General features: G+C 41.8%; 1 protein-coding gene across 1 annotated transcript in view; it reads right to left on the bottom strand.

The window, feature by feature from the left end:
• Positions 1-5,597: 5,597 nt before the first annotated feature.
• LOC115012291 (sodium- and chloride-dependent betaine transporter-like) overlaps positions 5,598-25,221 on the bottom strand; it is a 25,058-nt gene continuing 5,434 nt past the window's right edge. The window contains exons 2-14 of the mRNA XM_029437841.1: positions 18,266-18,400; positions 17,590-17,727; positions 15,561-15,672; positions 15,281-15,413; positions 14,209-14,343; positions 13,964-14,067; positions 11,215-11,339; positions 10,967-11,079; positions 9,921-10,058; positions 9,703-9,805; positions 8,654-8,754; positions 6,674-6,844; positions 5,598-6,550 (exon numbers count right to left, since the gene is read on the bottom strand). Coding sequence (XP_029293701.1) covers positions 6,452-6,550; positions 6,674-6,844; positions 8,654-8,754; positions 9,703-9,805; positions 9,921-10,058; positions 10,967-11,079; positions 11,215-11,339; positions 13,964-14,067; positions 14,209-14,343; positions 15,281-15,413; positions 15,561-15,672; positions 17,590-17,727; positions 18,266-18,400 — 1,607 coding nt within the window. The 3' untranslated portion in view covers positions 5,598-6,451. The remainder of the gene's footprint in view (positions 6,551-6,673; positions 6,845-8,653; positions 8,755-9,702; positions 9,806-9,920; positions 10,059-10,966; positions 11,080-11,214; positions 11,340-13,963; positions 14,068-14,208; positions 14,344-15,280; positions 15,414-15,560; positions 15,673-17,589; positions 17,728-18,265; positions 18,401-25,221) is intronic.

Raw genomic sequence — 25,221 nt, 5'->3', positions numbered from 1 at the left:
TACTATCTGTGTGTGTGGCGTGTGTCAATTCACTTATTCCTCTGAAACAGAAAGGAAAGTAGAATGTTTGTGTAAGTCTTTAAAGTTATGTGTGATGTACAACCCGGTCACATTCACAACTTGTAAATGCCAACGGTTGATCAGTGCCCCTCGGCGCATGATACCGAGACAGCCTGTAGCGTCTGTATGACATTAAAATGCTGTGTCTCTAGCAATTAACTTGCTTAGCTGCAGGTTAGAACAGGTTCAGCGATACTGGAACTTGATTAGTGAAGAGTCACACCTCAACTTACTGTGCATGGAAATGAACTTTGTTCCAGAACTTCAGGTGCATCTCTCCATGCATGCTCATCATCAACCACTTTAGAAATTGATTTAAGGTTTTCTTCAACAAAAGATTATTTGGCTTCAGACGAAACCCTTCACACTGGACAATCACAGTTCAGCTTTATGTTCTTTTCTATGTTCTATGCCATCAACAATTAGAAAACGGGTTTCTGTGTAGAAGAAAGAACACAGCAGATGTCGTGTTTGACAAGCGCCTGAGGGACCACATGTTTACAAACCAATTAAGAGTCAAGTTAGACATATATATATATATATATATATATATATATATATATATATATATATATATATATATATATGTTATTCAGTATACACATACATTAGAATGTATAAGCATATGTTTTTAACTATTAACAAAAAAATTAAGCAAGCCAGGGCAAGAGAAAGTATCAGAAAACATGAACATTAGGGGGTTAACAGGGAGGTGTGGATGTAGTTTTCATGTTGACCAGCACTGTTCCACTCCCACTGCCATTAGATTCCACTGTGTCTACATGTAAACACATCTGCCGGTCTGCAAACACATGCATGGATACACAGACTGTCCTCTGCACCTCCCCTCTCCACTCCAACACCCCTCCCCCTGCCTGACTCAACAGCAGTCTCTTTCTATTTCCAAATCATTCTCATGTCTTGATTTTATTTACAGACCTTAAATTTCACTCTCTGCCTCTGAACATTCATACTGCCACCTGTAATCTACAGAACTCATCCTCTTTCCACCCCTCTAACTTTAAAGGATAAGTTCATCCAAATAATTGTATAAATCTAACAGAAACACAATAGTAATATACAGTTAGACTGTGAAAAGTCTATTCCAACACTGTGTGCAATTACCAATGCCTTGTGCAATATTCACTTTTTATAACTTTTGCAATTACCAGTGTCAAGTGCAATATTCACTCCGACACAATTTTTTTCAAATGCCTGTACTTATATTACTGTTACTGTATTTTATTCTATTTAATTGTTACTCGCCACTTTACTCTCTTGCTCTTTGCTGTAACAATGTAAATTCCCCGTCGTGGGACAAATAAAGGATTTCTGATTCTGATTCTGAGTTTATCTTTCTGGAAGCAATGTTCCAGTTACTCTTGACAATTTTAGGTGTCTAGAAATATTTTCTCAATGAAACAAAAAAACAAAAGATGATTTATAAATGTTTATGACAATTTATTTACGTGTTCACTACTTATGGCTGTTTCAAAGACCTGCTGTCATAGAGCGGTGAAACATGATGGATGTATAGAGTTTACACTTTTTCTGGCGTCTGCGGACTTACACATTATTTAGGCCCATTGAGTCCTTGACGTCTGCCACACTTGTGTTCATTCTTGTCATTCTGCCTCTCCGCCCCTCCTTTCAGCTACATTCCCACTTCCCCAGGCCTCATTGCCATTTCTCCACCTGTCCACCAGATGGCCCTCTGACTTTTCACCTGCCCTAGTCACCTGACTCCTATATCTGGTTACTCCCTCCTGCCCTGCTATAACTTCTTTCCCGCCATTGCCATCAGCGAACTATCCCCATGTCCCCCATTTTCAAACACACCTCTTAGTGACTTCCAGTGCTCTCTTTGTCGCTCACACTCCCTCTACACACAAACAGCGTTGTCCATGGTTCAACGTTGTTAATAAACAATGCACTTGATAGGTACATGACCAATATCGTTTGGCTAGTTTAAAGGTGCAATGTATAGTTCTGTGTAACGAGGACAAGGAAACGACTTGTGTTTCTGTTTTGTCCTCTGTACCGAGATAATTACGGAGGAGCTTGCTGTGGCTGGCATGAGCATTACGGAGCAGTGCCGATCAACTGGCCATATATGCATTCAAATTCATGCACCCCCGACCCCACTTTGTAAACAAAGCACAGAGGTGCTCGAATTACACACACACACACATGCAGAGGGAGTGTGACTTCATTCTCTGCTTGGTAGACTCCACTTTATCTTTACATTGCAAATAGTTGTTTGCTGCTATATTAATACTCTGCATATCGTATTGATGACCTTCAAATATTGGAGAAAATGACCTGATAAATTAATATGACCAGGAGGACGTGAATGAAATTCCAAGGTCAGCTTTAACCGGAGTACCAGATAAAATAAAATAAACATATGCTAGATATGAGCAAATACCCTATGAAACTGAGGAAATTGGAAATAAGGCTGTCTATGCCTGTATCAATGAAAGGCCTAACAGAATTGTGGTAGAGGGAAATCAGGGCCCGCCACTAACATAGTCCTTACGATAATTGCTTCCACATCTGGCAACAGGACGCAAAGACAGAATGAAATCAAGGTGAAAACGATGAATAAGATGAATACAGTTTGGAACTAGATACAAATGCCCCCACCCCCCCCTCAAGGGACGGATCCCAGACATCCCAAAAGTCACAAACATCCAGCAGGGTGGTTGGAGGGGGTACGGAGGAGGGCTAAAGGCCCCCAGGAGGAGGGCTTAAGGCCCACAGGAGGTGGCCGGGGAGGAGGCTGCTCTGGAGGCCGGGCAGGAGGGGTCTGCAGCGGTCCGGCAGCAGCGAGAACTGGGGTATGCAGAGGTCCGACAGCAGCAGGAGCTGGGGACTAGGAGCTTAAATGATGAGACCTGGAAGACCTCTGTCCAGAGGACCTACCAAGGCCAGGCGAGTACCCAGAAATGGGTCAGGCTCTGGAGCAGCAGGAACGGTCGGTTGGCAATCTGACAGGAAGGCAGACTGATTGCCAAGGTTGACAAAGTCCCTGATTTGCTCAGGCAGAAGACTCGTCAAACAGGGCTTCTCAGCCAGCTTCCTGTGGGCCTATTGAAGAAGTGCCTGTCGGTCCCTCTCACAGGTGGCTTCTTTCCATTTCCCAAAAAGACAGATTAATGGAATGTACCAAACATTAAACTGCTGGGTCCATTCTTGGTCTGTTTGTTCTGTTACGTGTGGTAGGCCTACAGGGGATGAACCAAATGCAGCACGCCAGACAAAAAGGGTTAACAAAATGAGAGCTTTATTAATAAAAGCTTAAAAATACAAAACAAGGTCAAACGTAAAGTGAAAACACAAACCGGGATGACACGAGGGAACATGAGGAAGCATAAGGAAGCACACCAGGTAACATCAAAGTAATATGGATGACGAACAGACCAGGAACAATTGGACAGACAGGGATATATACACACAGACACTAATCACGGGAACAAGACACAGCTGGAGGAGAAAGGCAAAGACACAAGGGCAGGGTGAATGGACACAGGAGGAAATCAACAATCACAGGGTGAGGGAAAAACACAAGGACAGGAAGTAAAACAAGACATGATACAAGGGGAAGTGAACATTTCAAAATAAAACAGGAAACAGAAAATCAAGATCATGACATATATGAATTCAAATGTGCGCTTCCCCTCCTTACAAAAATCCCCTCCTTTCTCATATGAACTCCATCAATATCCGGAGAATCAAGTCGGGACATGCGGAGTCCCAATTATTGCAAGCTTCACAGCCGGAAAAAAACAAATAGTCTAATACAGTGTTTCCCATTAATTATCTAGACTGCCCAAATTCTGTGGCCAAAATATGAACCAAAATATGCCGTGCAAAATCCCACCAATCACAGTCACAGGTGTAGCAATTAGTTCAATATCAATAAAGCCAGAAAATCCTAAATTTATTTATTGGACTTTTTCAATTCTTTTCCTTACTTACAAAGCAATTAATGGTCAGGCTCCAGCATATCTTAAAGATCTCATAGTACCTTATAAACCAAATAGAGTATTGCGCTCCCAGACTGCAGGGTTACTTGTAGTTCCTAGAGTCTCTAAGAGTACAATGGGAGCCAGAGCCTTCAGCTATCAAGCTCCTCTCCAGTGGAACCAGCTTCCAGTTGGTGTTCTGGAGGCAGACACCCTCTCCACATTTAAGAGTAAGCTAAAGACTTTTCTTTTTGATAAAGCTTATAGTTATAGTTAGGGCTGGCTCAGGCTTGCCTTGGATCAGTCCCTAGTTATGCTGCTATAAGTTTAGACTGCCGGGGGACACCTCCCTGCTCTCCTCCTCTTCCTCTCTCCTCCCCTCCCTCCCTCTTATCCTCCCTCTCTATCTGTATGCATTTATGTAAATGTATGTTACTAACTCATCATCCGGGGTATCCCCCGGAGTTTCTGTGTCTCTCATGTGGCAGGTTGCCACTAATAAAGTTTACGTCAGGATCAGGAATCGTGGCTGCGCCTGCTGCCCTGGTCCTGCTGGACTTTTTGACATTTTCCTGGATTCATCCATACTTTCTCTTTTTCAACACAACATAATTTCTGTCAAATGTTGTATTTGTACTATGTTGTTTATCCTGTACACACGACATCTATTGCACGTCTGTCTGTCCTGGGAGAGGGATCCCTCCTTAGTTGCTCTCCCTGAGGTTTCTTCCATTTTCCCCCCTTTAATTATGGAGTTTCTTTTAGGAAGTTTTTCCTTGGGTGATGCGAGGGTCTAAGGACAGAGGGTGTCGTCACCTGTACAGTCTTTAAAGCACACTGAGACAAATGTATAATTTGTGATATTGGGCTATATAAATAAATTTGATTTGATTTGATTTTACCACAGTCCAGGGTGCAACGTCATGAACCACATTACAGGTTGACTTGACAACAGACTCCCGAGGGTTGTAGTAATTTGTCTACTTCCGTAATCTTTGTCTATGAGGATCAAATGATTTAAAATTGCAGATGATAACATACCAGTCAGACTAATGACAGCAGCTGGTGAATCATCGTGCAGGAGGAAGGTGGCGAACTTTACAAGCTACCTGATACATTTGTTATCTTTACAACTAATGCAACTGTTATTTTGTCAATTAAGATACATGGGTAAGATATGATGTCAAACTAAAAGTCTTGAATGTTATTATCCCTGGCAGAGATAATAACAATATACTTTAAACTGTATGTGAAGTTGCTGTGTTGCTGTTTGTATATCTGTTGTGTATCAGCTGTGAAAACTAACATCCTGGATAATACATCCAATCTAATGTAGATCGTAGGGAGTGATAAGGCTGAAAACTAGTATGGCTGTAGAGCAATGTTTGTGACTTTGTTTATGTGTGACACACTCCTTATGATGGTTTCACACTATTTCAATGAGCAGTAATATGCTGAGCAACATGTCAAAGAAAGTCAAGAAGAAGACTGCAAGCACACGAACATGAATGTAAACAATGTAGGTTTCAAATTCTACCAAATTCTTTATGAGGTAAGGAAATGCACATGTTTATTTGACCTCAAGCATACAAACACAGAGAATGTAAACATAAAAAACTCCACAGCATAACTAAAGTAACATGCATAAGATGGTCAAGATAGCACCGTGGATGGTTGCCACGTCTTGAGCTCCTCTCCAAATCTGCATTTTTATTGTTTTAGTTTGTTTTTCACAACATGCGAACAGCCCAAGCGAGTGTTTCATACAATATGATCGAACAACTTCTGCACATCATGTTGGTGGACAGCAAACTTCCCCCATGACCAGCAAACAATAGGGGGTATCCATGGCTACCTACTGCTGCTTTATCTGGGGATCGAGGGAGAAAGCGAGGGTCTGGGGCCGGAGTTCTAATCAGACGTGAAAACCGGCCTCCTGTGCAACATCACGACAACAACCTCCATCTCAACATCAGCAACACTAAGGAGCTGATTGTGGATTAAAGGAAGCAACAGAGGGGGGGACACGCCTCCATCAGCATCATCAGCTTCATGTTCCTCAGGGTGCACATCAGTGAGGACCTGACCTGGACTCATCACACGAGTATCATCATTAAGTGTCACTGCTGACATATGTTTACAGTTCATACATCTGTTTATTCCACATTTTTATATAATATTACAGTATACAGTATTTAACATTTTACATTCTGTTTTATCGTATTCTGTGCATATTTTTTTTACCAATTCCTTTATTAATTTGATGTCTCAAGTATATGTTGCATTGTTGTTTCACTGCCAACAACCACCCTGTAGCTTTTGTGCATACTGTATGACAATAAAGCCTTTGAATCTTGAATCTTGAATGCTCTTCTTCTGGCAGCTTTTAACATACAGACATCCACAATTACATTTATACGGACTCATAACCGGTCAGGGAAAGGGGCTGACATTGGTTTCATCTCTGTTTCATTTAGTGATCCAACAGGATCACTAGCAGGATGCCACAGGACCGACAGACGCTGTTGAGGACAATTGGACAAACAGAATGATAATTCATTTAATATAATGTATATTGAGACAATACAAAATATTACAAAAGTAAAGCAGAAAAACCCCTAAGCAGGATTTGTTGGTGCTCTGACCTGTCTGAAGGAGCCCTCTGTGACGCACATCTTGCCGACAGCGAAGATGGGGACTGTAAGCACAGAGGAGAAGGCTATGGCCCATCCCAGACTGTAGGCCCAGTTTGGGTACACATAGCCGTCGCTTGATGTCAGGGGCTGGTAGTCCAGAAAGAAGCCGACAAAGCAAACCTTGAAGGAAAAGCAGAGGAACAAACTTGCTCTTCTATGGGCTAGTGTTGCACGGTAGGTACTTATTCAATACTATTTTATTAAAAGCTGTTTGGTATTAGAATTTACCAATTTTCAGTACTTGTAGGTTCAAATGTATCTTTGGTGTAAGAGAGGATGAAAAGTATTTATTTAAATCTCGCCTATGCGGCAGTTCATGCAAGGTAGCTAAGTCGGGCACTCATCCCCATTAATAAAGTGTGAGCCTTGGCTTCCATTGAAAGACATGTCTGTTACTACTGTACAACAGTGTGTCATCTTCAGAAATAATTATACCTCCACAGCTTGCACTGGTTAACAACACATACTGTAGGACTTCTTTGCCTACAGTGCCGACACTGATGGCATTGAACCCACTGACCTTCAAAGCCTGTAACATAACGTTAGAAAACACTTTTGTGCGAAAGAGGAAACACTTCAAACCTTGATAAATACATAGCCTATAAATGATACATTCATATTTACAAATAGGCCATTTACATAGCAGACTGTAACAAAGCAACTCACATGGCTTAAAAAAAGTAGCTAAGCCAAACTAAATTGTTATAAGGTTCCTGTAATGTTGCAGCACCTTGCACATATTGCCGGGCACATGTTGCTAACACATGAAGAACATGTAATCTTCTCTTCCACTGTCCAATTCACCTTTCAACAACACCCAACTGCTTTTGTGCCCTTAGTTAAATGTTATTTCTATAATATCTCATCCAGTGCATTCTCTTCTGTCAAATATTACGCTGTAGCCCCATTAATATTTAAAATGGTCTAAATAAAAGCATGTGTTCTCTGCTGCATCCCACACAAGGTTCGTCTTAAATATGATTTGACATCTTTTAATAAGCTTTTTGTCATCAAGCGTTCCCAAACATGTCTGTGAGGGTCCGCTATGGTCCTCATGACACAAACTACGTCATCCGCCACGTCCGTATGCTTAGCAAGCGCGCCAACAGTGTGGATCAGTAAATGTGAGGAACACCAGACGGATGCGGACCGTCAATTGTAATATGAATTGAACCAAGTGCCCCTCAGTGCCCCTCAGTGCCCCTCAGTGCTCCTCAGTGCCCCTCAGTGCGACCGCAGTGGTCCGCGGACATGCAACACTGTATTAGGTCTCGGCCTGTTCGCTAGATGTTTTATGATATGTTTGGACTTCCTGTTTTATTTTGTTAGTTTCCTGTTCTCTGTTGTTTCCACTTCCTACCCCCAGGTGTTCCCAATCTGTTCATTAGTGTCCTCACCTGTGTCCCGTTCCCTCTCACTCCTTGGTGTGTATATAGTCTGTGTTTTGTTTGTCTCTCGTTGCCAGTTTGTCTTCGTACTTCGATGTCAAGAGTATCCAGCATTAGTCCTGTCTTCCTGTTGCCCAAGTGTTTGATTCCCCAGCTTCCTCGACCTTGTTTCCATGACTCGATTCTGTCTTTGCCTGATCCTTGTCTGCTGTGCTGTTACACTGAGTATCTACCCGTGTACCAAACCTGTTTCCGTGACCCGACTCTGCTCCTGGATTACCCCTTTATACTTTGTATGATCAACTGTCTATGCGTGTACCATAGTAACTGCAAAGTTTCAGTAAAGACTATTTCCATTCTACATTTATCTGCCTCTGTGTCGTGCAATTGAGTCCCACCTCACTTCTGTCGTGATCGTACTGTTACACACGGAAGGTATTAACAAACCTTAATTGATGTTTATTGCCTAACCCTAAAATTCACCACAGCTGTCTTCATTTCATGTCATTTCAACTTTGTTTCACACTAGTGTGTAACTCACAGTGCAGATCAGAGGGGTGATGTAACGCCAGCACAGTATGAAAACAACCCACGGCCTCTGTCCAGTCATTTCTTCTACCGCATCACACAGCCGCTCAGCCCCTGCAGGATTACAACACTTTGTTAGTGACAATTTAAAAGGACATCAAAAAGCAATTCAAGGTTACTATACTAGTCAAAGATATAACACTAACCTCAATACATTACACTGTTAGTTACATTATTAAAATGAACTTTATACTTTTACATTATCAGTAAAAACGTTTTTTACTTTAATCTTGTTATTTTACAGCTCCTTGTTTTGTTTTGGCTTACATTTAATCTATATACCTCCTATCTCTACCCTGGAAACATTTCCATCATGCTTTATAATATTCAGATTGGTCCAGAATTGAAATAGTTTGAAAACATTTAAACTGCTTTAAGATTAAAGAAAAAGTATAAAAGCTGTACATATATGTTCACACCACTCTAATAATTTAACTAACTCTATTTTTCACTCGTCTGATAACCTTTTACTTTTTTTCGTTTTTACGTTTTTTCACTTTTGGGACTCCATCGATTTGATCCGTACGCACAGGTGCTGTGAACAAGTTCTGCTCATTTCTATTAATCTACTATTCCATGAATGAATGTCTAATTCTTGCCTAATTAAACATTTGCATGCACCTCCAAGGTGTTCAAGGACAGTCCCTGCTCATTCCGTACTGTATGTTCACATAACTATTATTATGAAAAGTAGATTTATTAAAATAAATGTTTTCCATCTTCCTACATTACAGGTCCACTACTTCAAGCATTAAAACTATGTGTTAGCACCGGTTGAAATTGTGAGGTGTGGAATCATCAGATATGAACATGATACTGGGTTGAAATTAAAACCATTGTTCCTATGGTAAAAACCTACATAGGGTTTCTAAAATAGTTCACAGAAGAGTTTCTGTGGTGAAACTTTCAGATGGATGAACAGCTCTTGGATAGATAGCTGGATAGTACTATTACCTTTGATCAACTAAATAATAATTGAAACATGGTATTGATAGCACTTACCAAAGGCCCAGCCAACAGCCACACACTGGATCACACACACAAATAATATACACATGCCACTGGCACCATAGTAATCCACCAGCTGGAACAGGTACACTCCTCCCTGGACAACACAGAAGAGGTACATTTATGTAGTGTCAGTGAAAGTACAGTCCTATGTGAGAACATGTTGGGTGTTATGGTGTGCTTGGGTAAGGGTACACGGTCCTGTGTAGTACCTGAGTGGTGAGAGAGATCTGTACAATGAAGCTGATAGAGCAGAAGAAGACGAGGAAGATTTCTCTACGCCATGGTCTTCGCATCTGTCCTGGGAACATGTCAATCACTGACGCAGTAATAGTTTCCAAACCTGCAAACTGACACACACACACAAACAGAAGAGAGAATACATTTACAAAATCATTACATCAAACATGTATAGTGATGAGCCTGGCTGAGCTTTCACGATCACTCCATAAACGGTCACCCACAGGAAAACATTCATTCGGTGATGTGTGTGATGATTAATGACTGGGAGACATTCCCTTACTTTAACCACATTAAACGCATCATTTTTTATGGGGTTTAAATGCATGTACTGGATTTTAATTATTTTATTTCTATATATATTTCCTCAACATATTTTGTCTGCCTGTGTTGCCTGGCCTGTAATCAGGTTTTACTCAGTGGATCATATCAGGTGATCCTTTAGCAATTGAGAAGGACAGACACAATCAGACAGGAAAGATTCCGTGGTGGGAGGGGTAGAGTGTTGCGCCATTGACATCGGACGCTGCATCGCCTTGACAGAAGACTATAAAAGAAGAAGAAGACCAAAGATGTCCTCTTCTTCCCTTCTCGTTTCGTTGCCCTCTTCCTCTTGTTTCCTTGATGCCCTATTGCCAGGGGAGAAGTTGGGGGTGAACTAAGATGAGAGAAGAACAGGGAGGGACAGATCGGCCACCTTGTTGGACTGATCACAACCGAGAAAACCCAAGAATGCACGAGAGCCCCAGGTGTTGCCCCCTGTCCTCAGGAGCAACTTTCCGCTGAGCCAATTTAACCATCAACTGAAACTTGACTTTTTGCTGTTGAGATATGTCAGTGGTCGATTGACTGATCCATACGCCATGACGTATTCAAACAGAATGATTCGATATAGTGATATTAAATTCTCCACATATGGGCTTTAAGCTACATTATACATGTCCTCACTGATCCAGCATAAACAGTTGCAGCATATCATTTTACGTTAAGTGAATGCTTTGTGTCCTCTTGGTCTTACCAGTGTGTCCAGTCCCAACAGAATGAGCATAATGAAGAAGCACGCGGCCCACAGCTGAGGCAGAGGCATCATGGCTACAGCCTGAGGAAACACGATGAACGCCAGCCCAGGGCCTGGGAGGACAGAAGAGACATTTAAAATGTTGTCCTCTCCTTGTGTCAGATTGTTGTCCTTTTCTAGCTATGGTCTGAGAGTGCATTTGATTCTGTTGTCTAACAGAGACAGTAGCTTTGGGCTTTAAATCATACCTGATTTGACGACCATGTTGATGGGAATTCCCTGTTTTTGGGCCATGAAGCCCAGAGCTGAGAAGACTGCGAAGCCGGAAACTAAGCTGGTGCCACTATTGAGCAAACACAACCACAGACTGTCCCTGCACACACACACACACACACACACACACACACACACACACACACACACACACACACACACACACACACACACACACAGAACAATTGAGTGGAGGAATGTACTGACAGTAATAGGACAGGTTGTAGGGCAGACCACCATCCAGTTCACCCCCTCAAATCTTTTTTTATTATTGCTCCTAGATGTATCTAGCCCTGAAGGTATTTTTGGTTTTCAACTCTGAGATTTCTGAAATGTATAAAAGGGGTTGGGTGCGCTGTCACACGGGTGTGGGGATACTCACAAGCCCCCGGTTGAGCACCGCTACGTTGGAGTTCACCCCAGTGGACGAGAGGATCGCCTCCCTACACCTTCGTGTTATGGGGGGAAAACTCTGACTGTTGTTTGTGCCTATAACCCAAACCGCAGTTCGGAGTATTCAGCCTTTTTGGAGACTCTGAATGAATCCCTGCAGGGGGCTCCAATAGGGGACTCCGTAGTCTTGCTGGGAGACTTTAACACGCACGTGGTGGAGACACCTGGAGAGGCGTGATTGGGAGGAATGGCCTCCCTGATCTAAACCCGAACGGTCGTTTGTTGTTGGATTTCTGTGCCATAACAAACACCATGTTCGAACATAAGGATGCTCATAAGTGTACGTGGTACCAGAGCACCCTAGGTCAAAGGTCAATGATCGATTTTGTGATCGTATCATCTGATCTGAGGCCGCATGTTTTGGACACTCGGGTGAAGAGAGGGGCGGAGCTGTCATCTGATCACCATCTGGTGGTGAGTTGGATCAAGGGGTGGGGGAAGACTCTGGACAGACCTGGTAAGCCCAAACGGATAGTGCGGATGAACTGGGAACGTCTGGAGGAAGACCCTGTCTGGGAGATCTTCAACTCACACCTCCGGTGGAGCTTTTCAGACATCCCTGTGGAGGTTGGGGGCATTGAACCTGAGTGGGCGATGTTCAAAACCTCTATTGCTGAAGCTGTGGTGATGAGCTGTGGTCTCAAGGTCTTAGGTGCCTCAAGGGGCGGTAAACCTCGAACACTGTGGTGGACCCCGGTGGTCAGGGAAGCCGTTCGACTGAAGAAGGAGTCCTTCCGGGTTATGTTATCCGGGTGGACTCTGGAAACAGTTGCAGGGTACCGACGAATTCGAAAGGCGGTGCTGTGGCAGAGGCAAAGCAGCGGGTGTGGGACTTTCGGTCGGCACCAAGGTGCTTCTGGAAAACCATCCGGAACCTCAGGAGGGGGAAGCGGGGAACCATCCAAGCTGTGTACAGCAAGGGTGGGACCCTGCTGACTTCAACTGAGAAGGTTATCGGGCAGTGGAAGGAGCACTTTGAGGAACTCCTGAATCCGACTAACATGCCCTCTATGGTAGAGGCAGAGCTGGAAGCTGATGGGGGACCATCGTCAATTTCCCTGTTGGAAGTCACTGAGGTAGTCAAACAACTCCACAGCGGCAAAGCCGCAGGGGTTGATGAGATCCGTCCAGAAATGCTGAAGGCTTTGGGTGTTGAGGGGTTGTCTTGGTTGACACACCTCGTCAACATTGCGTGGAAGTCTGGGACAGTGCCTAGGGGGTGACAGACCGGGGTGGTGGTTCCCCTATTCCCCGGTAAAGTCTACTCCAAGGTGCTGGAAAGGAGGGTTCGGCCGATAGTCGAACCTCTGATTGAAGAGGAACAATGCGGATTCCGTCCTGGTCGTGGAACAATGGACCAACTCTTCACTCTCGCAAGGATCCTGGAGGGGGCCTGGGAGTACGCCCAACTTGTCTACTTGTGTTTTGTGGATCTGGAGAAGGCGTATGACCGGGTCCCCCGGGTGATACTGTGGGAGGTGCTGCGGGAGTATGGGGTGAGGGGGTCACTTCTGAGGGCCATCCAATCCCTGTACGCCCAAAGCGAGAGTTGTGTCCGGATACTCGGCAGTAAGTCGAACTCGTTCCCAGTGAATGTTGGCCTCCGCCAGGGCTGCTCGTGATCCTGTTTGTGATTTTCATGGACAGGATATCGATGCATAGTCGTGGAGAAGAGGGGTTGCAGTTTGGTGGCCTGAGGATCTCATCACTGCTCTTTGCAGATGATGTGGTCCTTATGGCATCATCGGTCTGAGTGTCATCGCAGCCGAGTGTGAAGCGGTTGGGATGAGGATCAGCACCTCAAAATCTGAGGCCATGGCTCTCAGCAGGAAACCGGTGGATTGCCTACTCCGGGTAGGGAATGATCCCTTATCCCAAGTGAAGGAGTTCAAGTACCTTGGGGTCTTGTTCGTGAGTGAGGGCAGGATGAGCGAGAGATTGACCGGAGAATCTTGAGGTGGTTCGGTCATCGAGTAAGGATGCCACCTGGCCGCGTCCCTAGGGAGGTGTTCCAGGCACGTCCAGCTGGGTAGAGACCCCGGGGAAGACCCAGGACTCGGTGGAGAGATTATATCCCCGCACTCTCCTGGGAACGCCTCGCGATCCCTCAGTTGGAGCTGGCGGATGTGGCCCGGAGAAGGGAAGTTTGGGTTCCTTACTGGAGCTGCTGCCTCCGCGACCGCGTAGAGGATGGATGGATGGATTGATTTGGCTTCAGAGGTGAATACAGTTCCTCAATGTATAAGTCGAACTACTGATCACATGGCTTACTTGTAACAGTTGTTCTTGACTTTGCTGTAGCTGCCCAGTGTGATTAAGGTTCCTGATGCAACACCATAGGAGAAGAGGACCTGGCTGCAAGCCTCCATCCACACCTGATGAACAAATATAAAAACACACTATTGTTTTATCTACTTCCTTTTGTCTGTGTGATTCATGTGGGTGTAGACCCCACATATGCTACCTCTCAAACAAACTATCCACTATAACGTTGCATTGTTTGTCCAGTGTCTCACCTGAAAGTCTGCTAGGCGAGAAGGATCTGGATACAAGTAGTAGACCACACCCTGCCAGGCTCCCGGCAGTGTCAACCCCCTGACCAGCAGGATGGCCAGCATCACATAGGGGAACACAGCCGTGAAATACACCACCTGGAAATGTTAGTGTTTATTTAACACATTGCTGGCCATATACTATCAGTGCATCGTCTTTGTATACATATATATATATATATATATATATACATATATATATACATATATATATATATATATATATATACATATATATATATACATATATATATATATATATATATATATATATGTATATATATATATATATATATATATATATATATATATATATATATACATATATACATATACACATATACATATATATATATATATATATATACATTTTCAGTGATACACTTTGAGATGCCTGTACGTTACTTAACCATTACAATGTCATGTTACCAAATATTTCGACTCCACTACAATAAAAGAAAGTCCATATGAAGCACCTTGAAGTCTAAAAATAATTTAATAAACAATGCAATTCCTGTCCATGCATAAAATAAACGTGTTTGTGTATTAAAGCAACAGTAATTTACAGTAGAATAATATTTCTAATATATTTTGTCTTATTGTGTCACTCTCAATTACAGAGGTTGTGTTCTACTACTACTGCAAATATTATTACATTATATAATATATATTAATATGTAATACATATGTTGTATATATATAATACAAATATTATGTTTGTAGCAAAACTGAAACTCCCTGTATTAATCCCCTAATATGACATAATTTGTATTCTCCAGAGGAAAACGATTTTTAATGAAAGGAAAAATGTCCCGACATCACTGATGCGGAAACAGATTTTGCAAAACTACGAATTACATTCAATGACATGAATGACAGTATTGGTTAGACTCAGCTATTGATCAAATTGATCAAAAACTCTGCCTTAATCCGACTCAAACTATGTTTTAAATTGAGGATTGGTTTATTTGCTTCTGCTTATTATTCTGGACTTATCCTACCAACACTAGAAATCCTCACATCAATATTCACAGACCTTTCCGGTGGAACGGACCCCTTTCCAGACGCAGAAGTAGCAGGCCACCCAGCAGGCCAGGAGACACAGCAGTAGCTCCCACTTCACTGTACCAACCTCCTCTATTCCCCCAGACATGGACAAAACTCCTCTCCTGCATCAGGACACCAGACAGTCAAAGATAGTTGCATGCATGAAGCTTTAGCACATTTGACAAGAAAGCAGAATGTACTTTAAACTTGATCCATTGCTGCTACTCTATGTCAGTTATTATGAGCTTGATGTGACAACACTGACTCACTCCCAGAACTCAGAGGCTGAAGACTTGGCGGGATTTACAGATGTCCAGTTTACTGTCAGGTTGCTACTGTGAGTTGCCGTCAAGTTAGCGGAGGTGAGATCCACACATCTGTCTGTTGATAGGAAGGCAAATGAATATGTAGATTAAGTGTAAATCTCCATATCACAAGTTAATGAAATCATCATCAGAATGGGTCATTTGGTTGTTGTTTTCAGTCATGAAACACAGCATAGTGCCAACAGGAAGGGAAGAAAGATTGTTAGCAAGTAAACATGGATGTAAACAAGGAAACTTTAAAACTTTTAAAAAATCAACAAAAGTGATGTGGAGAAGCTGAGCTTGCTATCAGTCAGTTAGCAAATGCATTAGCTTGCTAGCTTAGCTTGGCCACTAAAGGGACAATACGTTTACAAACTTTATTCAAAAGACGTATTTGTACCATTGACTCCTGTCTCATATCTGTCTGTAAACCATGTATGTTTTATGGAACAGTTTATACTCTGACAGAGGAGGTAATATAAAAGTGAATGGTGCATGACAACTAATAAACTACAATAGCTTCCGCCATGTTGGCTCTCCGTCCCCTCAAAGGTCCGCACTGTCAGACAGCTTGCTATTGGTTAAAGTCGAACAAATTCATGTGACCTTTAAAATGAGCTTTTTACACAGTGTTTCATAGTTCATTTACTTGATGTTATGCTTTGTGTTTAGAGGTGGAGACTGAGATATCACATTTATTGCTGTGTTTTTAGATGACTGTAACAAGATGCACACTTCTCTCTGCACAATTAACCATGTGCGGCTCTGGTAAGCATTCAATGTGTTGAAAGTGATACAGTAATGTTAATGGTTTAACCTAGTAAGATTGCAGTCATGACTTTTACACACAAAATTGACTATGGTGCTTATTCAGACAACATGTAACCATGATGTTAAATTACCATCAGATTGATGTAAAGCAGGGGTGGGGAATGTCCGGCCTCCGGGCCGTATACTGCCCGCAAGACTATTTGATCCGGCCCTCGAGACAATTCGTAAAACGCACGCAAAGAAAATCCACTAATAAAAAAAACTAGACGGCAATATTTTAAACAGACGACTGACTATTTCTTGGCCAAAGTCAGGGTCCTTGAACACAGCACGAGCGGAACGTGTCATCACGTCATGTCAAAAGACTTCAATTTTAAACGAGACTGAGATTTTTGTATATCCTGTTTTATTTTCAAGTGTTCACTCCCCCTTATGTCATGTCTAGTTGTACTTCCTGTCTGTGTGTTTTCCCTCTGTGATTATTGATTTGTTACTCCTGTGTCCGTTCACCTTGCCCTTGTGTTGTAGCTTCTCTCCCCAGCTGTGTCTCGTTCCCCTCGTTTAGTGTCTGTGTGTATATATCCCTGTCTTTCCCAGTGTACCTTGTCAGATCGTCATCCATGTGTCACCCTTGTTTGTTGATGGTTCCTTGTGCCGCCTCGTGCTCCCAGTGTCATCCTGGTTTGTCTTGTATTTGTATTTTTGTTATTTTGTAAGCTTTTTGAATAAAGCCCTCTTTTTCTTAACTTCCTCGTCTGCAGTCTTGCATTTGAGTCCTCACCTTTTCCCCATCGTGACATTGGTACTTATATTATTTTTGATTCTATTAAATTATTGTTTACTGCCTTTTTACTTCATATGTTCTTTTTCTGTGACAAGAGACATTTCCCCCGATTTCTGATAAAACAGAAAGATGCATGGATAAAAAAGTTGCTTTTTTGCATTTAGCATAAAAGAAAGGTGAAATGAATGGGCTGGTCTTAAAAGAAATTGCAGAGGTTATGAGTTCAATAATTAGTATGGCCCTCGAAGAATGTTGTAAAAAAAAAATTGCCCTTGATAGGAAAAAGGTTCCCCACTCCTGATGTAAAGGGAACAATGTCTGAAAGGGCCTCTGGAGGAATGAAAGTGTGTATTACTACAACTTGACTGACACCTTGAAAGAGGTAGGTACTGTATGTTATTTGAAGTCGCTGTACATCCACCTCCCCACACTTACCTGTGTTCCAGGGATTGTTGCAGGTGGCCCAGGGCAGAGGGTCTCTGAAACAATAGATGAGGTAGAGCAGGGCCCAGGCCAGGATAATGCTGTAGAGTCTGGAATAAAGCTGGATCACCATGATAGAACAGCCAGACCCTGGAGAGGGAGAGGGAGAGGGAGAGAGGGAGAGAGAGAGAGAGAGAGAGAGAGAGAGAGAGAGAGAGAGTCCAAAATACCTCAGTTTAAGCTGTAATGTGATATAGCCCTGAGAAATATAACACCTACAGCACATGTTGACATTGCAATAATAATTATTATTATTTTGACATATGGGCAGTAGGGTTAGTGAACCCCAAAAAAAGAGAATGTCAATCATATTTGAACAAAACACAAGAGTTAACAATAAATATCAGCTTCTGTGGCGGCATTCATACGTTTATTTTAGTCTCACTGTGCAGCTGCTTCAGACACGGTGTATTATTCTGCTATCAGTCCTGTTTCATGTATTGACGTAAGTTGAGGGACATCAACAACATTTGGCTACAGGAAATGATCCTCATGGAAAACATAGTGGGTGCTAAGTTTTGATAGGATAAATGAACATTAATAATGTTTTGTTAACCTTAACCCAAAGGAATTAATGTTCTGTTCTAGATCATGTCTTCAATATTTATTGTATGAAACAGATACATACCCTGTGCGAGCGGGCAGAGCTTGGTCCAGCAGGTGATGGCGCCCTCTTGTGTGTACTGACCGATCACAGTCTCCAGCAGAAAGAGTGGCATGCCGCACAGCACAGCAAAGAAACAGTAAGGCAACAGGAAGACACCTACACACACACACACACACACACACATATATATATATATATATATATATATATATATATATATGTGTGTATATGTGTGTATATGTGTATATATATGTGTGTATATATATGTATATATGTATATATATATATATATATATATATATATATATATGTGTGTATATGTGTATGTATATATATATATATATATATATATATATATATATATACGTATGTACATACATACGTATTTATGTATGTATGTATGTACATACGTATGTATGTATGTATGTACATATGTATGTATGTACATACGTATGTATGTATATACGTATGTAGTTGTATGTATGTATGTATGTATGGTATGTATATACGTATGTATGTATTTATATACGTATGTATGTATTATGTAGTATATATGTATATACGTTGTATGTATGTATGTATTTATATACGTGTATGTATCTACGTAGTATGTATGTATGTATGTATGTATATCGTATGTATGTATGTATATTACGTATTTATGTATGTATATACGTATGTATGTATGTATTATGTATATACGTTGTATGTATGTATTATGTAGTATATAGTATGTATGTATGTCATGTATGTATGTATATACGTATGTATGTATGTAGTATGTATGTAATATCGTATGTATGTATTGTATGTATATAGTGTCTTATGTATATAAGTATGTGATGTAATGTATATACGATGTATGTATGTATGTATGTATAATACGTAGTATGTATGATGTATGTATTTATGTATTATTATGTATATCCGATGTATGTATGTATGTATTACGTATGTATGTATGTATGTATATTACTATTTATTTGTATATACGTATGATGTATGTATATCTACGTATGTATGTATGTATGTTATACGTTGTATGTATGTATGTATGTATGTATTATATAGTATGTATGTATGTATGTATGTAGTATGTATGTATGTATGTATATACGTATTTATGTATGTATGTATATACGTATGTATGTATGTATGTTATATAACGTATGTATGTTGTATATACGTATGTATGTATGTATGTATGTATATACTTATGTATGTATGTATCTACGATGTATGTATGTATGTATGTATGTATGTATCTACGTATGTATGTATGTATGTATATACGTATGTATGTATGTATGTATGTATATACGTATGTATGTATGTATGTATGTAGTATATACGTATGTATGTATGTATGTATGTATGTATATAGTATGTATGTATGTATATACGTATGTATGTATGTATATACGTATGTATGTATGTATGTCTTATATACGTATGTATGTATGTATGTCTATACGTATGTATGTATGTATATACGTATGTATGTATGTATGTATGTATGTATGTATGTATATACGTATGTATGTATGTATGTATGTATGTATATACGTATGTATGTATGTATATACGTATGTATGTATGTATATACGTATGTATTATGTATGTATGTATATACGTATGTATGTATGTATGTATATACGTATGTATGTATGTATATACGTATGTATGTATGTATATACGTATGTATGTATGTATGTATGTATATACGTATGTATGTATGTATGTATATACAGTATATCTCAAAAGTTAGTACACCCTTTAGATTTTTGCAAATATTCTGTTATATCCTTTCAGGGGATAACATTATCCTACTGAAACTTTGATATAACTTAAAGTAGTCAGTGTGCTGCTTGAATAACAGTATAGATTTATTGTCCTTTGAAAATTACTCAGTACACAGCTGTTAATGTCTAAACAGCTGGCAACAAAAGTGAGTACACCCCATAGTGAACATGTCTAAATTGTGCCCAAAGTGTCAATATTTTGTGTGACCACCATTGTTATCTAGCACTGCTTTAACCCTCCTGGGCATGGAATTCACCAGAGCTGCACAGGTTGCTTCTGGAATCTTCTTCCACTCCTCCACGACGACATCACGGAGCGCGCGGATGTTGGACACCTTGCACTCCTCCACCTTCCTCTTGAGGATGCCCCACATGTGCTCAATTGGGTTTAGGTCTGGAGACATACTTGGCCAGTCCATCACCTTAACCTTCAGCTTCTTCAGCAAGGCCGTTGTCATCTTGGAGGTGTGTTTAGGGTCATTATCATGTTGGAAAACTGCCCTACGGCCCAGTTTCCGAAGAGAGGGGATCATGCTCTGCTGCAGGATGTCACAGTATATATTGGAATTCATGTGTCCCTCAATGAAATGCAGCTCCCCAGTGCCGGCAGCACTCATGCAGCCCCAGACCATGATGCTGCCACCACCATGCTTGACTGTAGGCAAAACACATTTGTCTTGGTACTCCTCACCAGGGTGCCGCCACACACGCCGGACACCATCTGACCCAAACAGGTTTATTTTGGTCTCATCAGACCACAGGACATGGTTCCAGTAACTCATGTTCTTGGATTCATTGTCTTCAGCAAACTGTTTGTGGGCTTTCTTATGCATCGGTTTCAGAAGGGGCTTCTGTCTGGGGCGACGGCCATACAAACCGATTTGATGCAGTGTGCGGTGTATGGTCTGGGCACTGACAGGCTGACATCCCACTTCTGCAACCTCTGCAGCAATGCTGGAAGCACTCGCACGTCTATTTTTGGAAACCAACCTCTGGATATGACGCTGAGCACGTGGACTCAACTTCTTTGGTCGACCCTGGCGAGGCCTGTTCCGAGTGGAACCTGTCCTGGAAAACCGCTGTATGATCTTAGCCACTGTGCTGCAACTCATTTTCATGGTGTTGGCAATCTTCTTATAGCCAAGGCCATCTTTGTGAAGCGCAATAATCCTTTTTTTCAGTCGCTCAGAGAGTTCCTTGCCATGAGGTGCCATGTTGTCCAGCATTCAGAGAGAATTGTGCCCAAAACACCAAATTTAACAGCCCTGCTTATCATTTACACCTGAATCCTTGTAACACTAACGAGTCACATGACACCAGGGCGGGAAAACAACATCATTGGGCACAATTAGGACATGTTCACTATGGGGTGTACTCACTTTTGTTGCCAGCTGTTTAGACATTAACAGCTGTGTACTGAGTAATTTTCAAAGGACAATAAATCTATACTGTTATTCAAGCAGCACACTGACTACTTTAAGTTATATCAAAGTTTCAGTAGGATAATGTTATCCCCTGAAAGGATATAACAGAATATTTGCAAAAATCTAAAGGGTGTACTCACTTTTGAGATATACTGTATGTATGTATGTATATATATATATACATATGTATGTATGTATATATATATATACATATGTATGTATGTATGTACATATGTATGTATGTATGTATGTACATATGTATGTATATATATATATATATATATATACATATGTATGTATATACAGACATACATATGTATGTATGTATATATGTATGTATATATGTATATATGTATATATGTATGTATGTATGTATGTATGTATGTATATATGTATATACATACGTATGTATGTATGTATATATGTATATACATACGTATCTATGTATGTATATATGTATATACATACGTATGTATGTATGTATATATGTATATACATACGTATGTATGAATGTATATATGTATATACATACGTATGTATGTATGTATGTAGGTATGTATATATATATATACATACATACATACATACATACATATGTATATACATACATACATACATACATACATACATATGTATGTATGTATGTATATATATACATATGTATGTATGTATATATATATATACATATGTATGTATGTATATATATACATACATATGTATGTATGTATATATATACATACATATGTATATATATATACATACATATGTATGTATGTATGTATATATATATATACATATGTATGTATGTATATATATATATATATGTATGTATATATATATATATATATATATATATATATATATATATACATATGTATGTATATATATATATGTATGTATGTATGTATATATATCCTGTCTTTATATATTTATTGTATCTCTCGTTTCGATAGTAATCATTTATGATATATCTCTATATAGATCTATATCATCTCTGATATATATATATCTATATAGGATATTATTCTATATACTATCTCTATTAATATATCTCTCTTTCTCTATATATTTTCTCTCTCCTCTATCTCTCTATTCTATCTATCTCTCTTCTCTCTCGTCTTTATTCTATATATATCTTCCATATGTATTTCTATCTTATTATCTACATCTATGTATTATATATATTACATACATCCTATGTATATTATCTATATCATACATCTGTATGTATATATAATATATACATATGTACTATTATATTCTATACCTAATGTATCTATACATTATATGTATATCTATGTATATATATGTATATATATATATATACATATGTATGTATGTATATATATATACATATGTATGTATGTGTATATATATATACATATGTATGTATGTATATATATATATAAATATGTATGTATGTATATATATATATGTACATATGTATGTATGTATGTACATATGTGTCACGTCTGTGCCTGAACTCGCACCTGCCACGCCCCCCCTCTGTCTCCACTCACTCACCTGCACTGCATCCACAATCACCGGAATACTGATTGCCAGCACCTGTGTTCACAGCATAAAGTCTCCTCACTCCCTTCACTCCGCATCTGGCCTCGTACAAAGTGGACTAAACCCCATGGACTTCCTCCCCAGATTCTGCAACGCGATTTTCCTGCCTTCTGCCTTTTTGCCCGTCTGTCTGCCTGATCCCGGTATCGTACCGTTTTCTGTTTGCTCCGTTGGTTCTCGTTTGTTCCGAGTTCGACTCGTGTACCTTGTTTTGACGCTCCCTGTTTTGTACTTTTTAGTTCACTGTGCTTTTACGCCAGTCTCCTTATTTTCAAGTGCTTAGAGCCTGAGTATTCCTGAGTTCCTGATCCTTGTGTTCACCCCTCCTCTGTCTGTATGGTGTTTCCATCTGCTCGCTGGCTGAGCCTAATAAACTATTGTCAATTCCATCTCTGAGTCCTGACGTCCGTGACAGAAGGCCAGATCTACAAAACGATGGATTCAGCCAGCGGAGCCACCTCCGCTTCCTCTGTCACCCCCGCTCCCACCGCTACGGGAGACCCGTTCCAGGGTCTCGTCGAGGAGATGCGTCGCGGTCTCCTCGCCGCAGTCAACACCATGCCCGCTCCAGTGCCTGCTCCTGCCCCGGTCGCCCACTCCGACCGAGCCGTGCGACCGCCTCCGTTCACCGGGACCTCCTCATCTGCGTGCCGCGGATTCCTGTTCCAATGTGACCTCATCCTGGAGATGGAACCCAATCGCTACCCCACCGAGAGATCGAAGGTGGCGTTCGTCGTCTCTCTACTCCAGGGTAGAGCACTCCAGTGGGCAGAGTCCGTGTGGCAGCAGAGCGGGCCCATCACTGCTTCCTATGCTGCTTTTGTGCAGCACTTCAAGGAGGTCTTCGACGCACCACCAGGCGATACTTCTCCGACTTCGTCAAGGCCGTACGCCGATTTTGGAGTATACCCTGCAGTTCCGCACGCTGGGGGCCGAAAGTGGCTGGAATGAGGCGGCCCTGTTGACCGTCTTCAGGCAAGGATTAGAGCCAACCCTCCGACTCCATCTCTCCGGTTATGACGACTCGGTCGGGCTGGAACGTTTCATCCAGCTCGCCATTCGGGTCGCCAACCGCCGTGAACATTGCCTACAAGACCAGCCACTGCATACTGTCCAGTCCCGAGCGCTGCCCACCGCCCAGTTCCCTGCGCCAGCCCAGTACCCCCGCCTACCAGGGAGAGGAGCCCGAGCCTGAGCGTGAACTCCCTGAGACTCACCCCTGAGGAGAGAAGCCGCCGCATCACTCAGGGCTTATGCCTTTACTGCGGAGCGCGAGGACATGTCGTGGTGACATGTCCTCTACGACCCCCACAAGCCCGGGTGAGTGCGTTTCAAGAAGGTGTCTTTGTCTGTAAACCTCTGTTGGTCCCGGTAACCCTGACTACTCCCTCTGGTTCCTTTCCAGCCAAGGCTCTCATCGACTCGGGGTCCGCCGGCAACTTCATCTCCGGGGCTCTCTGCCAGCAGATAGGTCTGCCTAAGTCCTCGAGCCCCACTTCGTTCTCTGTCCACACCATCACTGGTCGCCCCCTCACTAAGCAAGTACGGCACCTCTCCTCTCCAGTCCTGCTCGAAGTCGGCCTTTTCCACAGGGAGCAGATACAATTTCTCCTACTGGAGGGGTCAACTGCTGACGTCATCCTCGGGCGACCCTGGCTGATCCTGCATTCTCCATCGCTGTGCTGGGAGACGGGAGAGGTGACTCGGTGGGGTCTGAGATGCTTCGGCCGGTGCCTGCCTGCTGTCACTCCACGCCGCACTGCTGCACGCCGCCATTCCTCACGCTACGCACCTGTTCCTGCACGTATTGGCCTGCACGCCACCTCCATCGAGAGTCCCGTCGACCAGGTCAGCCTTGACATTCCTCCTCGCTACTCCCAGTTTAAAGATGTCTTCTGCCCGCAGCGCGCAGCACACCTCCCCCCACACCGACCAGGGGACTGCTGCATTGACCTGCTGCCCGGTGAGCCTGTGCCTCGTGGGAGAATCTACCCCCTCGCTTTGCCTGAGCTGAAGGCCATGGAGGAGTACGTGACTGAGGCTCTTCAGCAGGGCTACATTCGTCACTCCACCTCTCCGGCTGCTTCTAGTTTTTTCTTCGTGAAGAAGAAGGACGGTGGACTTCGGCCCTGCATTGATTACCGTGGTTTAAATAAGATCACCATCAAGAATCGTTACC

The sequence above is a fragment of the Cottoperca gobio genome, chromosome 8, assembly GCF_900634415.1.
Source record: "Cottoperca gobio chromosome 8, fCotGob3.1, whole genome shotgun sequence".
Classification (NCBI taxonomy): Eukaryota; Metazoa; Chordata; class Actinopteri; order Perciformes; family Bovichtidae; genus Cottoperca; species Cottoperca gobio.
Note: the sequence above shows the minus strand (reverse complement) of the source record. Positions and strands in the feature narration are given on the sequence as shown.